Source organism: Sphaerodactylus townsendi, linkage group LG11, assembly GCF_021028975.2.
Source record: "Sphaerodactylus townsendi isolate TG3544 linkage group LG11, MPM_Stown_v2.3, whole genome shotgun sequence".
NCBI lineage: Eukaryota > Metazoa > Chordata > Lepidosauria > Squamata > Sphaerodactylidae > Sphaerodactylus > Sphaerodactylus townsendi.
Genome location: NC_059435.1, coordinates 72,970,616 through 72,988,180, shown reverse-complemented (window position 1 = coordinate 72,988,180; position 17,565 = coordinate 72,970,616). Strand labels below are relative to the sequence as shown.

The following is a 17,565-nucleotide window of genomic DNA, read 5'->3' as shown; positions in this document are numbered from 1 at the left end:
ACCACTGGGGGTTGGCAATCTTTCGGCTTTGGTCGGGCTCCCTTTGAAACAGCAACTGAACGCTGAGAGCCTTTCGGGATCTGAGTTGCACCCAGGAGAACTTCAGGTAAAGCATCAACTGCCAGAGGCGTAGCTCCGGGGGGGGGGGACGCACCGGGCACATGCTCCTGTAGGGGTGTGGCAAGGGTGTTCCGGGGGCATTCCGGGGCGGGACAGGAATGGAAGATGCACCGGTGCACTGGGCGCTTTCCCCCCTTGCTGTGCCTTTGTCAACGGCAGTCTCTTCATGAGAAAGGTCCTCTGGCCAATGTTATACGTGTCCTGACAGGGAAGGAGCCATGGCTCAGTGGTAGAGCATCTGCTTGGCATACATAAGGTCCCAGGTTCAATTCCGAGCATCTCCAGTTAAAAGTGTCAAGCAACAGTTGATGTGAAAGAAGAGTTTGGATGTATACCTTGTTTTGCTCAACTGTATGGAGTCTCAAAGCGGCGTACAAACTCCTTTTCCTTTCTCTCCCCACACCAGACACCTTGTAAGGCAGGTGGGGCTGGGAGAGTTCGGCAAGAACTGTGGCTAGCCCAAGGTCACCCAGCAGGCTTCATGTGGAGGAGTGGGGAATCAAACCCGGTTCTCCAGATCCGAGTCCACCTCCTCGTCACCACTACACCACACAAACCCAAGCAATGGGACAGTTTTGGGAAAATAATTTTTTTGAATTTGGTATGCGTAAAATATCAATAAAACAATAATACTTGAGAGGTGGTTCACACCTCCCCCGAGGAGTTGTACCGCAGGAGCAGCAGTGGCGTAGGAGGTTAAGAGCTCGTGTATCTAATCTGGAGGAACTGGGTTTGATTCCCCGCTCTGCCGCCTGAGCTGTGGAGGCTTATCTGGGGAATTCAGATTAGCCTGTGCACTCCCACACACGCCAGCTGGGTGACCTTGGGCTAGTCACAGCTTCTCGGAGCTCTCTCAGCCCCACCTACCTCTCAGGGTGTTTGTTGTGAGGGGGGAAGGGCAAGGAGATTGTAAGCCCCTTTGAGTCTCCTACAGGAGAGAAAGGGGGGATATAATCCAAACTCCTCCTCCTCCTCCTCCTCCTCCTCTTCCTCTTCTTCTTCTTCTTCTTCTTCTTCTTCTTCTTCTTCTTCTTCTTCTTCTTCTTCTTCTTCTTCTTCTTCTTCTTCTTCTTCTTCTTCTTCTTCTTCTTCTTCTTCTTCTTCGATTAAGCACCCGTGGCTTAGATAGATGTTGAATACTGCTCTGATTTGTGTATGAAATAAAATCCTTTCACGTTTCGTAGAAATCTGATGTTTTTAGCTTCACCTGTGACTACTCTAAGTTGATGTGCCCGTTTTTTTTCCTGCCGTGGCTGTTTGGTGCCGTTCTGAATGCTAAGAATGTGATGTTAACAGTTTTGTGGTTTTCTGACATTTTGCTATCATTCTTCAAGCTGCCATCGACATAAACATTATTAATCTCTTGTACGCTCCTTCTCCATTTCGTTCCCCCAGGTTGGTAACACAGCCAATGCTGGTGTAGCATCAATAATTCAATGTGGAATACTTGCCATTTCTAAAAATGTTTTGCCCAAAACTACAAGGAGTGGCGGCTGCACGTGGATAGATGCATTTTGCTGGTTGCGATTCCGCCAACATTTTGGATTGCTTGTATTGCTTATTCTTTCAAGACGCACTGGCGTAATATACTATCGGAGTGCTAATTTTAAGGACCGTTGATATAGTTTTCTCTGTTGGGTACGGTGACCAGATGGTCACCTTTGTAAACCGGGACGGGCGGCCGCCCCCGCCCCCGCGTGCGCACAGCTGCAGGAGCGCACTGCTTTGTGGGGCGCTCCCATGTAACAGGAGCGCCCCACAAGGCCGTGCGCTCCTGCAGCCGCGCACGCGGGAGGCTGCCGCACTGCCTTGCGCCCCAGAAGGCAGTGCGGCAGCCTTCCAAAAATCGGGACACTTGTAAAAACCCGCAGGACGCGGGACAAATTGTTTTAAGGCGGGACTGTCCCGCCAAAAGCGGGATGTCTGGTCAGCCTACTGTTGGGTCAAGGCAAGGGAGAAGCGGAGGTGGTTTGCCACAGTCTTCCTCTGCAGAGCTTTCCTTGTTGATCCAGCTGAGCTTCCAAGCTCTGGGAACAAGCTATACCTTGCTGCAGATATTGCTTTAAAGTCTCAGAAATAGAAAATATTGCTTTAAATTCCCAGAATGAGTTACTTCCTGCCCATAAACCGACACATGTTAGAGAAAGAAAAACATTATATTAAGCCCCTGTAAAATAATTTACAGGCATTCCCTGACAAACGCTTTTCTTAAAAAATCAATTATCCACAGCAGTAAGCTTGGTTAGGGAGAAAAAGAATTACAGGTTATTTGGGAGATGTTTCTCTTCCTATGATTCATGTAATGGAAATATCTCTCTCACTGTGATTAAACAGGTTTGGCAGGTTTTGAGATAGAAAAACCTCCCAAACCTATTTGACCAGCATCAAAAATGGGTTGAGAGTTTACGCCACAAGCTGTGCTATCTAAGGTAGCCCTCATTCCCCTCTCGGGGGGGGGGGGAGTTATTATCCTTCGTCAGCTGAAGCAGCTTCTTCTGCTATGAATTTCAGCTAATCACCATAAAAATGAGATCCTGTGTACTTCACATTCCACATGAATATATTCATCGGCTGGAAAATGGATTTCAGCGGTGTTTCTCGCTACTTGCAAAATAATTTGAGATGGCTGGGTGGTGGGTTTTAAAAATTTAATTCCCAAGATTTAAAAATAATAATAATAATAACTTGTCAGCGGGAGATGTTTTCAATAATTGAGAAAATTGCCTCTATTCAATTTTTTTTTAACCTCACAATTATCATAATGATAGGCTTGCGCACGTACGTATAAAGAGAGAGATGCTCCGATCCCCAGGGCTTTATCTTGATAGTTTCCGATCTGTTGCGTTTGCTGAAAGATGACAAAGTGTGAATTTCTGTCAAACGATCTTTTACAACTGTGGGCAAACAAATCTAATATTCGGGGAAGCAATTTTAACACGGCGCGTTTTCCTGCTTTTGGCGAAAGGAAATGAATTTTTTCAGCCAACTCCATTTCGACAAAATCCTCTTTCAGTCTCTAGGGAACAAATTGGAGATCTGAAATTGCCAGTCCTCTGGAGTGATAAATGCACACAGGGGATGCACTTGAAAAAGCAACTGCAGTGCCTTTATAGCACTCAAAAGTATATCAGGTTTCTGCAAGACCACCAAATCCTTCTAAAGTGGCAGGGACCAGGGTTCGAAATGTGAGCAGTCGAGACGGAGATGAACCTAACCTAGTAAAGAGAGGACTGCGAACTTTGCCTTGAACACCTGATTTATTTTATTTTAATTTATTTATTAGATTCTTTCCCTCACCCTTCCCTGGAAGGCCCAGGGCGATTGACAGCCTCAGTTACAACGATGCAAAGTCACCGTAAATACTTTAAAACTCATTCTCCAATAATGCATCTAAATCTAAAATCAGGGGTATAAAACTATCCGAGCCAGCAGACAGTAAAAGTCTCTCTTTCTCACAATACTAGAACCAGGGGGCATTCATTGAAAATGCTGGGGGGAAGAATTAGGACGAATAAAAGGAAACACTTCTTCACGCAACGTGTGATTGGTGTTTGGAATATGCTGCCACAGGAGGTGGTGATGGCCACTCACCTGGATAGCTTTAAAAGGGGCTTGGACAGATTGATGGAGGAGAAGTCGATCTCTGGCTACCAATCTTGATCCCTCCCTTGATCTCCATGATTGCAAATGCCCTTAGCAGACCAGGGTGCTTGCTCTCAGCAGCCCAGAAGGCCCTTGCTTTTACCTCACCTGCCCGCGGTGGGCCACCTGGTGGGAGAAACCACTGCGAGTAGCTCAAGAGGAGCTGGGACTTAAGATGGACTCTGAAAGGTCTGCAGTCTAGCTGAGCCTTGTTCCTAAATGGTTCTTATGTTCTCTTCCTTGGCCACTGGATTGTTTGGTTTAAGTGAAAGCCCCCACAGAGGCTCACCAGAGAGGGGAATGGGGCGGGGGGGGGCACAGGGGGGGGAGAAGAAAGGGAAGGAAGAAAGGAAAATTATTTTAAAAGAAAAAACAAAAAGGGTCGGGGAGTGAGGGAGGGCTGGGGGGCCATCGATGTATCGCCGTAATCGCCTCAACCATATGCCTGGTGGGATAGCTCCATCTTACAGGTTGTGTGGAATTGCTTCTGGTCTCTCTGTACAGGTGGGGGCCAAGGCTGAAAAGGCCCCGGTTGAGGCAAGCCAGACTTCGCTTGGGCCAGAGATCACCCAACAGATCACCAACAGCAGCAGTGGCGTAGGAGGTTAAGAGCTCATGTATCTAATCTGGAGGAACCAGGTTTGATTCCCAGCTCTGCCGCCTGAGCTGTAGAGGCTTATCTGGGGAATTCAGATTAGCCTGTGCACTCTCACACACGCCAGCTGGGTAACCTTGGGCTAGTCACAGCTTCTTGGAGGTCTCTCAGCCTCACCTACCTCACAGGGTGTTTGTTGTGAGGGGGGAAGGGCAAGGAGATTGTCAGCCCCTTTGAATCTCCTGCAGGAGAGAAAGGGGGGATATAAATCCAAGGGTGGGATAAAAATGTGACCAACGGGCTGAGACCTCCTGCCAGATAGCGTCTCTTTTGGCCACTTGGCTGTTTTGTGAGCACCCAGAACAGCTCTGCCCAGATTTTGATTCCGGGGGGTGCGGGTGGGGGGCTTTCGTGTTCCCAACTGAAGGAAGATGGAGAGATTGTTAAAAAATTCAGCGGAGTGCTAAAAGGCTCTTGACATCGTTATTCTGCTTGGAGAAAAATCAATCAGGAGAAAAATTCAATGTGTCAGTGGTGGGGAGGGGAGAGAAAAAATAGTTATGTCTGAGGGAGCTCCCCCGAGTTCCCCCCCCCCCAAAAAACGAAACTTCATGCGGCAAATGACACCAGTCTTCAGAAGGTTGGGGAGAAAAAGAACTACGGGTTATGTGGGAAACGTTTCTCTTCCTATGATGCATGTGAAGGAAATATCCCTTTCTGTGGTTAAACAGGTTTGGCAGGTTTGGGGATAGAAAACCCCCCAAACCTATTTGATCAGCATAAAAAAAATTGGGATGAGAGTGCATACCGCAAGCCCTCATTACCCTCTCTGGGAAGGAAAATTATTATCATTCTTCAGGCAAAAAGATGGTTGGGGAAGGTGGGATTTGGGGAAAGGTTCTCATCATTCATTTACGCATGATGGCACATCTCTGGCAGCGCTTTCGGATTCATGCCAAGGTCCCCGGTATAAAACGAGGCCCTTTTTATGGCTATTGCTCTTTTCCAAAAGAATTTCTCTCAAAAGGCCAGTTCTACTTTCTGAAGCAACAACTCACCTGTGAAATGACCTTCTCCTTTAGATTCACCCGGCACCTCCGTTACTTTAGGCACCAGGCCAACGTGTGTCTGTTCACCCGGGTTTTTAATTAAGAGGCCGATGTTTTACCGCTGTTTTAATGGAATGCATTTTAGCCTGGAAACAAGGTATTCGTGTTAAGCTGCGTCCTTCCCTGTGTTTTTATGCTCTGTTTGACTGGTTTATAATGGGTTTTGCTAGAATGTGTTGGTATTTAATATTCTCCTTACGTTTTTGTTTCGTCAGCAGCTCCCCTGAAATCCCAGCCGTAAAAATGCACCAGATAGATATTCCGATGAACAACATACATCAACGTACCATAATGTGTAGTGGTTAGAGGATCAAGCCAGGCTCTTCTCATTCCACACCGAAAGCCAATGTTGTCTAGTGGTTAGGGTGCTGGAGTAGTCTGTAGAAGACACCAGTTCAAGTTTGCTAGGTGACCTTGAGCACACACTTCAGCCTAACTGTCTTGCAGGGTTGTCGTGAGGATAAAATGGAGGAGAAGACACCAATATAAGGTGCTTTGGGTCCCCATGGGGGAAGGAGAGGGAGGGGACGAACGAAGTAAATAGATAAAACGATGTAAGCTCTAGTGCAGGGGTCTGCAACCTGTGGCTCTCCAGATGTTCATGGACTGCAATTCCCATCAGCCCCTGCCAGCATGGCCAATTGGCCATGCTGGTAGGGACTGATGGGAGTTGTAGTCATGGCCAATTGGTCATGCTGGAGTTGTAGTCATGGAGTTGTAGTCATGGCCAATTGGCCATGCTGGTAGGGACTGATGGGAGTTGTAGTCATGGCCAATTGGTCATGCTGGAGTTGTAGTCATGGAGTTGTAGTCATGGCCAATTGGCCATGCTGGTAGGGACTGATGGGAGTTGCAATCATGGCCAATTGGCCATGCTGGAGTTGTAGTCATGGAGTTGTAGTCATGGCCAATTGGCCATGCTGGTAGGGACTGATGGGAGTTGTAGTCATGGCCAATTGGCCATGCTGGAGTTGTAGTCATGGAGTTGTAGTCATGGCCAATTGGCCATGCTGGTAGGGACTGATGGGAGTTGTAGTCATGGCCAATTGGCCATGCTGGTAGGGACTGATGGGAGTTGTAGTCATGCTGGAGTTGTAGTCATGGAGTTTCAGTCATGGCCAATTGGCCATGCTGGTAGGGACTGATGGGAGTTGTAGTCATGGCCAATTGGCCATGCTGGAGTTGTAGTCATGGAGTTGTAGTCATGGCCAATTGGCCATGCTGGTAAGGACTGATGGGAGTTGTAGTCCATGAACATCTGGAGAGCCACAGGTTGCAGACCCCTGGTCTAGTGTCAGAAAAGAAAATGACACCAAAGTGAAGAAGCTTAGCTTCCTTCAGCAAGAACCAAATAAAAAAGATGAAGAGTTGAAGAAGTGTTTGAATTTCTAGCCCACCTTTCTCTCCTGTAAGTAGCCTCAAAGTGGCCTACACATTCTTTCCTTTCCCTTCCCACAACAGACCCCTTGTGATTCCCCACTCCTCCGCATGAGCGGCGGACTCATATCTGGTGAACTGGGTTTGTTTCCCCGCTCCTGTACATGAAGCCTGCTGGGTGACCTAGGGCCTGTCACACCTGCCTCACAAGGTGTCTGTTGTAGGGAGAAGGGGTGGAGTTTGTAAGTTTGAGACTCCTTAAAGGAGAGGTAGGTGGGGTATGAATCCAAACTCTTTTTCTTCATCACCTGGACATCACTCGTTGCTTCCCGAGATCTCCTGCCCCTCTCCCCAGAGACAGACAACTCTGTCCAACACTCTTGCTGAATGTTCACCAGGCTGCGCTGTGATGTGACCCAGAAACTGTGGCTGGCACACAGGAGCAGAAGCCTGCAGAATTACTCCTGTGTCATTTCTACGCGATTTATTTTGCAAAGTCCCCATGGGGGAAGTTCACACTCTTGCTCTTTTGGGTTCTTTTTTTTTTTTAAAGGAAGTTGTTCCAACTTAACACGGCAGGTGGGTCTATTGCTTTGTTTTCTTGCCGTTCTTTTACTAACAGAGTGTTTGTCCCGTCAGGAAATGCTTATCGGGAGTGCCTCGGTAATGGGACGTGGGCCATCAAGGTGAACTACTCTCAGTGCGAGCCGATTCTGGACGATGAGGTCAGTATCCGTTCTCTGTCTGCTTTTCGCCAAGTACACCTTGAACACAAGATCACGGCAGAAAATAGTCCCCGAAGCCCTCCGTGTTTAGAAGGCATTAGTGCTTTCATTTGCCAGGTTCTTTGAAGGCTTAACAAAGAGCTTGATAAATATTAAAAGAGAAGGGATATTCCCCAAATTCTTCGGAGTTCAAATATCACAGAGGTAGTGAAGGGCTGTGTTTCCAGCCAAGAATTTCCTTGTAATCCCGGCCTTGATTAAAGTTCAAATTTGTTCCCTTCAAATGACCTTTTATTGCTGTTACTTATTGCCCATTTATTAATCTCAGCACACATCTTTTGGCTGACCAGATCTGTCTTGCCTATCTGCAAATACACAATAAAAGGTTGGGTTATTTCCCCACCAGAAAAGGCTTCTTTGAATAAAATATGACATCTGCAGTTATAGGGAAAAGTAATTTTTCTTGTGCAGTGGTGCTGGTGGAATAAAGATACCCGTTCCATTCTAAGAGAGGCAGTGTTGCATAGTGGTTAGAATGTCAGACTAGGAACAAGGAGACCCAGTCTGAATCCCCCTTCTGCCATTAAAGTTCCCATGGTGAGTCTGGGCCAGGGGTCTGCAGCCTGCGGCTCTCCAGATGTTCATGGACTACAAATCCCATCAGCCCCTGCCAGCATGGCCAATTGGTTGCAGACCCCTGCCCTAGATTCTGGCTCTCTTCTGCCTGGACTCTATTTTGTCCTTCCTGGAGCCATTTTTGAACCAAACCTTCCCTCAAAACACACATGAACTGGTGTGATAGTTCTGATAACTGCCCCTAAAGATCATGGAAGTGTCTGACTAATATAATCTCCTGTAAGGAGACTCAAAGGGGTTTACAATCTCCTTTCCCTCCCCCCCCCAACAACCACCCTGTGAGGTGGGTGGGGCTGAGAGAGCTCCGTAGAGCTGTGCCTAGCCCAAGGTCACCCAGCTGGCATGTGTTGGAGTACACACGCTAATCTAGTTCACCAGATAAGCCTCCACAGCTCAAGTGGCACAGCAGGGAATCCAACCTGGTTCTCCAGATTAGAGTGCACCTGCTCTTAACCACTGTGCCATGGAAACTCTCTGCTTGTCCCCCACCCAAAACTAGGAACCAGACCCCCCTCTATGCCACCCCCAAGGTACCCAGTCCCCCCAAACCCTTTTTCTAATCAGCTTGAAAATATTTCCATTTTATTTACAAAGGGCAAAACAACGACCTTTTCAGACGGCTGTTTAGTAGACACCAAGTGCTTCTTCGTGTTTTTCTTCTCATTTTTTAAATTTTTATGCATACAGTAATTAAGAACACATTAGAAAGGCAAATTAACAATTAACTATGAATTAAAATTTTAATTACCAATCCAAGGTCTGTTGGAATGGTGTCATGCAAGTGAAGTTCTCTCCGTCGATGGATGACTCTGTTTCCTGAATTGTCAGATGCATTTCCTGATAGGACCGAGCTGCCGCTAGGAGATACAGAAGGCATCAGTACTAAGAGACTGAGTTGGGATTCGCGAGGCCCCTCATTTGGGTCTTGTCCAGAGGTGGGATCCAGCAGGTTCTCACAGGTTCCCGAGAGTAGGTTACTAATTATTTGTGTGTGCCGAGAGGGGGTTACTAATTGGTGATTCTGAACTAGACAATTGGATTAAATACTAAAAAACACGTTCCGGTAAATATATTTATTGTGCGCCTCCCCACCTTGATTACGTCTTGTCTCCCCAGTCACCTTTGGGTGAGTCAGAACTGGAGATTTTACAGGCTGAATGGTTATTTAGCACCTTCGGGGACGGGGCGGGATAGAAATTTAAAGTATAAATAAATAAATAAATAAATAAATAAATAAATAAATAAATAAATAAATAAATAAATAAATAAATAAATAAATAATTCTATTTTACTGTTATTTCCTATGTATTGCTTACATTTGATTCAAGCTGCCCCAAGCCAGGCCTTGGCCAGAGATGGGTGGGATACAAATATAGTAAGATGAACAAACAAACACACAAACAAATAAAACCTTAACCAGTTCTGTAGGGCATGCAAGACAGAGATGTTCTACCATGCTTCCGGTTGAGGCAGCTCATACATCCAGTCTGTTTTATTGGCCTCCCAATATTTTCCGCACCTCCTTTTCTCTATCCCGACAGATGTATGTATAACATCTGTATATACAGAATGGTAGGATGTATAACAGAATGGTAGGATGAGGGATTTTTCAGGCTATATTGAGCTTTTTGGATACCCCATCAGTCATCATCTTACAATTTCATTGTTTATTTTTTAAAATTTTATATTTATACCCCACCTTACCCCCAAAGGGCCCAGGGTGGCTTACAGTAACATAAAGCCTAAAATGTGTTTTATCATATTTAATTTATATTTAATGTTTTAAGCTATTTTATTTAATTGTGTTAGTTAATGTTTTAACACCCTGAGCTGGGTGTTAGCTGGGAAAGGGCAGGCTATTAAGTTTAATAGAATAAAAATTTTAAAAAAGAGAGAATGCATCAATTAAAAAATAATAATGATTTTCAGAGGGCACTGTATAAGTGCTCAGAATTCATTATTAAAGGCACAGGGTCCCTGTATAACATCTGTATATACAGAATGGTAGGATGAGGGATTTTTCAGGCTATATTGAGGTTTTTGGATACCCAACCAGTCATCCTCTTACAATTTCATTGTTTATTTTTGTTAGGATTTGCAAGTGTCTGTCACAATCCTGACAGCAAGGGGTTAACTGTGTACATGTTAATTAGCTAGTGAGGTCAGTGTCTTGCTATCTATTCATTGATCAGTCATTGGGCAGTTAATCCGACATTGCTTATGTGAGGCAGAGCACGTAGGTCAGAGGTTATAAAGTTAACTATGTTTCTTTGTCTCACCAGACACGAGGTTTTTTCTTTGTACCTGTAAGATGGATTCACCTTAAGAGGTGAATGCCTAGGCCAGCTGTGGGCTCACATGTGCCTAAGTTCTGTAACTAAGTTTGTACTAGAATAGTAAGGATTTATTGTGTTTATTCCATGTATACCCTACCCCAGTGGTGGTGAACCTATGGCACGGGTGTCAGAGGTGGCACTCAAAGCCCTCTCTATGGGCACGCGCAAACAGAGTCGACCCCACCCCACACATCTAGGCTGGCCTGGGCCACTGGGCTCGATTATTTATTTATTTATTTCATTTTTAAACCGCCCTCCCCCGAAGGGCTCAGGGCGGTGTACATCAACATAATAATACAAATATAAAACAATCTATAACAATTTTAAATTAATAAAATTTAAACAATTTAAAATTTACAATTTACAGTTTACAGATGGCGACTTATCCCAACCCCATTCCCGCCCACGGGAGACCAAGATGGTATGGGGGTCAGATGGTCATCCCGGCTGGCCAAAAGCCTCACATGGAACAAGGTCCGTTTTACAGGCCCTGCGGAAACTCTGAAGGTCCCGCAGGGCCCTGGTCTCCTTAGGGAGCCTGTTCCACCAGGTAGGGGCCAGGGCAGTAAAAGCCCTGGCCCTTGTTGATGCCAGCCGGATCTTTTTTGGGCCAGGGATTTCCAGCAACCGCTCCTCCATAGAGCGGAGGGCCCTAGTAGGGCAGTCTGAGGAGATCACGATCCCTCAGATATGAGGCCCAATGCAGCTAGTGGCCTTAAAGGTCAAGACCAGCACTTTGAAGATGGCCCGGAACTGCGATGGGCAGCCAGTGTAGATGGTATAGGACCGGAGTAATCCGGTCCCAACTAGCTGTTCCTGTAAGTAGTCTGGCTGCCGCATGTTGAACGAGTTTCAATTTCTGGATCACCGACAGAGGCAGGCCAGCGTAGAGCACGTTACAATAATCCAGCCTAGAGGTGACCGTTGCATGGATCACTGTGGCCAGGTCAGAACGGGACAGATACGGGGCTAATTGTCTCGCCTGTCGCAGATGGTAAAAAGCGATTTGGGCAGTTTGAGTGACCTGGCCCTCCATTGATAATGTCGGGTCCAAAGCCACGCCCAAGCTCTTAACAGTCGAGGTTAGATGTAAGACCTCGCCGTTTAGCGACGGCAAGCAAAAGTCCACCGGTCTCTCCCCTCGTCCCAACCACAGGACCTCCGTCTTTGCAGGGTTTAGCTTCAACCGACTTGCTCTCAACCACCCAGCTACGGCTTCTAAACAGCACTGGAGAGCTCCAGGGGCTGCGGACGGGCTGCCCTCCATCGTGAACACGAGCTGGGTGTCATCGGCGTACTGATAGCACCGCAGCCCGAAACTCCGGACTAAACTTGCCAGGGGGCGCATGTAGATATTAAAAAGCATCGGGGAGAGGACCGCCTCCTGCGGCACCCCACATTCAATGGGGTAGCGCCTGGAGTTCTCACCCCCCCGATGTCACCTGCAGTCCCCGGTCTCGGAGAAATGAGGTCAGCCAATCCAAGGCTGACCCGCAGACCCCAGTATCAGCGAGGCGATGGACCAAAAGGTCGTGATCTACCATGTCGAACGCTGCAGTGAGATCTAACAGCACCAGCAGCGCCAACCCACCTCTGTGCAAGTGAAGCCAGTGTCTGTCCACGACAGCAACCAGCACCATCTCGGTCCCATGGCCAGCCCGGAACCCGGACTGGAAGGGATCCAACATGTGTGCTTCATCCAGAAATCGCTGGAGCTGCTCCGCCACCACTCGTTCAATTACTTTACCCAGGAACGGTAGATTAGAAACTGGGCGGTAATTGGCCGGATCCTCAGGATATAACAATGGTCTTTTCAGGAGCGGACGGACCACTGCCTCTTTAAGCCAACCCGGGAAAGCTCCTTGCTCAAGAGAGCTGTTGATAATATCCAACAGGTGGCTCCGAAGCACCTCCCCACTGGCTTTCACACCAGCCAGGAAGGGCACGGGTCAAAAGAACATGTGGTAGACCGTACAGCTGCCAGTGTTCTGTCAACATCTGATGGGTCAAGTCGGTCGAAGTGGTCACAGACGAGGGACCCAAAGGCGACCAGAAGGGGCCTCTAGTTCACTTATTGTATCAACTGCTTGCGGGTAGGGTTTGGCGAAGAGCCAACACTTTGTCCGTGAAGTAGCTTCGCAAATGTCTCACAGCTTACAGCCAATTTCTCTAATTTAGGACCCATAGCTGAGGAATTCCGTCAATGACCGGATCACCCTAAACAATTGTGCTGGAATGGCGAGCTAGCTTCTGCTAAAGAGGAAGCAAAAAATACCCTCTTTGCAGCCTTCACGGCACCCTCGTAGGATCTCATAAACGTCCAATACGAGTGTCTTGTCTCCTCGTCAAGGGTCCGCCGCCACACACGCTCCAGCCGTCTCAGTTCCTGCTTCATCCGTCGCAGCTCCTCAGTATACCAAGGAGCCAGTCTGGTGCGGGAGCAGAGAGGGCGCTTTGGCGCGACAGCCTCAATGGCTTCAGAGAGCCTGTTATCCCAGCCCTCTACCAGCTCATCAAGGGTGCCGCCGGTGGGTGGGGTCTCCCGCAGAGCTTCCTGGAACCTCTCTGGGTCCAGTAGTCTCCGTGGGCGGGCTAAAATATGCCCGTCGCCTAGACAGGGGGGCATGGCAGCATCTATCCGGGCCTTAAGGACGTAGTGGTCAGACCACGGCACTCTATCAATAGAGGATAAGCCCACATGCACACCCGCCGCAAAGATCAGGTCTAGAGTGTGGCCTTGCTGATGTGTGGGACTCGCGGTGTTTACTAAGGAGAGACCTAGCGTCGCCATGGTTGACACTAGATCAGCGGCTATCAAAGAGGAGGCCGAATCAACATGGACGCTAAAGTCACCCAGCACCAAAAGGCGAGGGTACCGCAACGTCCATTCAGAGGCGACCTCCAAAAGCCGCGACAGGCTTTCTGCCGGCGCGCTAGGCGACCGGTACACCAGCAGAACTGCCAGTCTCTCCGGAGAGTCCCAACAAAGGCCCAAACACTCCAATCCCATGATCAGTGGGACGGGGGACGTCCGAAAGGTGATCGAATCCCGGATGAGCATCGCCACACCACCCCCCCGGCCCTGTGTCCGAGGCTGCTGAACAAACGTAAATCCCTTTAGCATTAAACCTAAGACCTAGTTTTGGGGAAGTAGTGTAGGTAACTCTGTTAAGCATTGGTTAAACCCCACTGATTTTCATGCAAAGAACTAAAGCATGATTCTTTACCTGGGAGTAAGCTCAGTTGCTGGCAATGGGGCTTGCTTCTGAGTAAACCCTCCTAGGGTCGTGATTCACCCGTTTGAAGAGTTGCATGGTTGCTTCAAAGCAAAGCCACCTTCTACCACCAAGCTTACTCCCAAGTATCGCACGCCTCAGAGCCAACCATCTTTTCTAAACTAAAACCTCAGTATTCAGGTTAAATTGCCGGGTTGGCACTTTGCGATAAATAAGCGGGTTTTGGGTTGCAGTTTGGGCACTCGGTCTCAAAAAGGTTCGCCATCACTGGACTAGAGGGAATCAATCGAGGGCTCCTCCATATCTGTAACTGCACTTCAGGTGTGGACTGGCCATTATGGCCACCGGGGAAATCCTTGCTGGGCTGATGACCTGCCCACCCCCACTTGGACCAGTCCAGCCCATGGTAGAAGAGCCATGGTGGACCAGGGAAGGCAATTCCCAGTCTGGGGAGCCGTGCCCCGCCCATGGAAGGCATCTCTGGCCCAGATGAGACATGTGTGAATGTGAAACCAGTCCCAACAGGTGTGTGGGAAGCACCCAGCCAAGAAACAGTATCATCATCATCATCATCATCATCATCATCATCATCTTATTTATTAATTTGATTGATTGATTGATTGATTTAATATACCGCCCTATCCCCGAAGGGCTCAGGGCAGTGTACAATATAAAACATCATATATAAAATCATACATATGATTTAAAACAGCAGTTATGTCCTAAAACAGCGTCCCACAAAACCTTTACGTAACCCTCCCAAGAGGGTATGGGATTGGGTGGTTCTTCGTCCCTTCTGTGTGGGAGCGGTTCCTGGGTGGGCTGTGGGTTTGGCTCCGGTCTAGGGTTTATTTTTTCCGCTTTCAGTTCACCCTGGTGCGGTGGTTGGAATGCTCCCTACCCTTGTAAAACTGTAGGAGCCCCCCCCCAGTCCCACATCAGCCACGCCTTCTCGAATGCCCCATGCATTGTGGACAAACCCGATCCTTCTGGAAATGGACGATCTTTGAGGGAACGCGGAGGTTTGAGGGGGAAAAGTATAACTCTATTCAAATCATTTTATTTACGGTCTACGACCAGAACAGCAAAAACTCTATTCATAGATTCATATACTTCATCTCAACAACAGCAAAGAACCTTTCTTGGCATAACAACATTATATACACAGATCCACTTAACCAAGCAGAGGGAAACTAAAATAAACGTACAGGTAGAGAAGGCTGATGTTCAGGATTTGCTCCTAAAGCGCTGTTTTATATACAAATCCAAAAATTTGGTGACTGCATCATTTGCATCACTACTGGGGCTGTCCAACAGAAGAGGTGTTGGAAATATTTACTGCAAAATCCAAGATGCATACTCTTTTTGAGTAGCAAGAAGGTGACAAGTATTTGACTCTGGAGTGCACACTTAATGTGCAAGAGTGGACTAATATACAGTAGGCAGGCTCATGTGGTCTATAGCAGGGGTGAGGAGACACCTTTAACACTGCAAAAGAGAGCCGACTTTGGGAGCCGTTTTCCATGGGAAAAGAAAACACTTGGAGCCACAAATAATTTTTGACATTTAAAATAAATATAACACTGTATATATTAGGGTTTTTTTTACCTTTTACTCCACTCATTCTGAGAAGCGCATGGATGCGCCTGCCCTGCTGCCTGCAGGGTGGGCAAGCGAGATAGGGGCCAGCGGACTTAGGCCTTGCAAGCAGCGCTTGACATGCCCGCCCGAGGCTCCGAACGGGGTGGGCGAGAGGGGAAGCCCGCGGCACTGCCCAGCTGGCCACGGGCAATTGGTGTGCCTGCCCTGCTGCCTGCAGGGCGGGCAAGGATGAAGCCGGCGACTCAGCCTTGCCGGCCGCCAGGAAAGCGCCCGCCCCGCTCCAATGGGGCGGGCGAGAGGGGAAGCCTGTGGCGCGGCCCAGCCATCCGTGAGCAGTTGGTGCGCCCGCCCTGCTGCCTGCAGGGCAGGCAAGGATGAAGCTGGCAGCTCGGCTCATGGAGCCGCAGTGCAAGGGCAGAAGAGCCGCATTTCCCGTTGCATATGCATAGCCTTTGGTGGTAAGGGGTTTTAGTGAATCTCCGTTGATACGGCTGATGGAAGGGCATTGCAACAGGCCAACATCATTGCTCTACGGAGCCTGGGCACGGTTATCTGGTGCAGGTATTGAAGCACCCCTTATGGCTACCAAACCTGCTAGCAGGACTTCTTATCTCATTAAGTCCATACACTGGTGAACTAATATGAAACTTTCTCTCCTTTTTTGAAGTGTGTTTCTTGAGGCCTCTAACCATCTTTGTTTTCAGTTCCTGGCCAGGGAAGCCGGCAGATCTGTAAATGCCGAAGCTGTGAGCCTGATATGATTGCATAAAATTGCTGAGGGGCCATTGCCACTTCCTAACTCAAATTAACTCTTTCTAGCCACCTTCACTTTCGTCCTCGCTTGTAGCAGATTCGGAGGATTAGACTTGAGTTATGCGTTAGTCCAACTTTTCGGCTTCTCTGCTTTGCAAACACTCCAGACAAAGACCCCGCTTCCTCCTACTACAAGTTTGCTGCTGGCATGTTCATCAACTACCTGGGGCACTGCATATCTGTCGGCGCTCTCATCGTGGCCTTCTTGCTTTTCCTGTGCTTGAGGTGAGTCGTCCATCTTTTCATACGTTAATTGTGTTCAACGGGGCTACTCACTGCCCTGTTTTGGAAGAAGGCCCTCAATAGCATACAGGGGTCTGCAACCTAAGAACATAAGAACATAAGAACAAGCCAGCTGGATCAGACCAGAGTCCATCTAGTCCAGCTCTCTGCTACTCGCAGTGGCCCACCAGGTGCCTTTGGGAGCTCACATGCAGGATGTGAAAGCAATGGCCTTCTGCGGCTGTTGCTCCCGAGCACCTGTACTGTTAAGGCATTTGCAATCTCAGATCAAAGAGGATCAAGATTGGTAGCCATAGATCGACTTCTCCTCCATAAATCTGTCCAAGCCCCTTTTAAAGCTATCCTGAGGCTGATGGGAATTGTAGTCCATGAACATCTGGACAGCTGCAGGTTGCAGACCCCTGATACCTTATCAAGCGATGTCAGTGGGAGCAAAGGGTAGTGAGAATGGGGGAAGATACATCTTCTGGAATTTGTGTCTTCGTGACTCCCAGATTGCAGTTTGCGTGCCCAGGAACTAGGACAAGGTATAGAATTCAGCATCTGGAGAAGGTCATTTTCTCTCCATGGATCCAGTTTTGAATATGAAACTGAGTGGAGGTTGAAGAGTTAAACTTCTTCTCCTTTCCCTGCATGACTCTGAGACAAATTGAGGCTGTGAGAGATACAGGGAATGTTGCTGTCAAGGCAGAACTTGTTACACCGTTACCTGGAGGCACCTCTGTACATGCTGTGTTGGTTCTCTGCCAATATTTAGCCCTATCAACACCTGCCCAAGGTTGGTCTCCGCAGTCCCAGCCTTGTGCGCATGGATACGGTGTATATGATTTTTGACCCTCAAATGGTCTTCAGGCCCTCAACGGTTCCTCCTGAGATATTTGAAGAACGATGCCAAGATTCTTAACGTAGAGGCTATTTTGAATCTTCTGGGGGCTACACCATGGAAGCAGCTAACGGCAGAGATTGATGTACAGGTGACTAAGATGGAAACGACAGCTTTCACAATGGAACTGACGCACTGTATAAAATTAACGGCCCACTCCTGTGAATATTAATTCCCAAGTAAGCCTTGCTTGTTTCAATGAGACACCCTCCCAGGTTTGCTGAGGACTCTACCCCCAGAGAAAAACC

At 48.0% G+C, this 17,565-nt stretch overlaps 1 protein-coding gene across 2 annotated transcripts in view; it reads left to right on the top strand.

Moving 5' to 3' along the window:
* LOC125441220 (corticotropin-releasing factor receptor 2) overlaps nucleotides 1-17,565 on the top strand; it is a 207,686-nt gene that overhangs the window by 128,787 nt on the left and 61,334 nt on the right. The window contains exons 4-5 of one of the 2 annotated variants that reach the window (XM_048511647.1): nucleotides 7,483-7,572; nucleotides 16,305-16,416. In XM_048511647.1, coding sequence (XP_048367604.1) covers nucleotides 7,483-7,572; nucleotides 16,305-16,416 — 202 coding nt within the window. Of the gene's footprint in view, nucleotides 1-7,482; nucleotides 7,573-16,298; nucleotides 16,417-17,565 lie in introns of those variants that run through there. The other variant, XM_048511646.1, reaches the window with a different exon arrangement.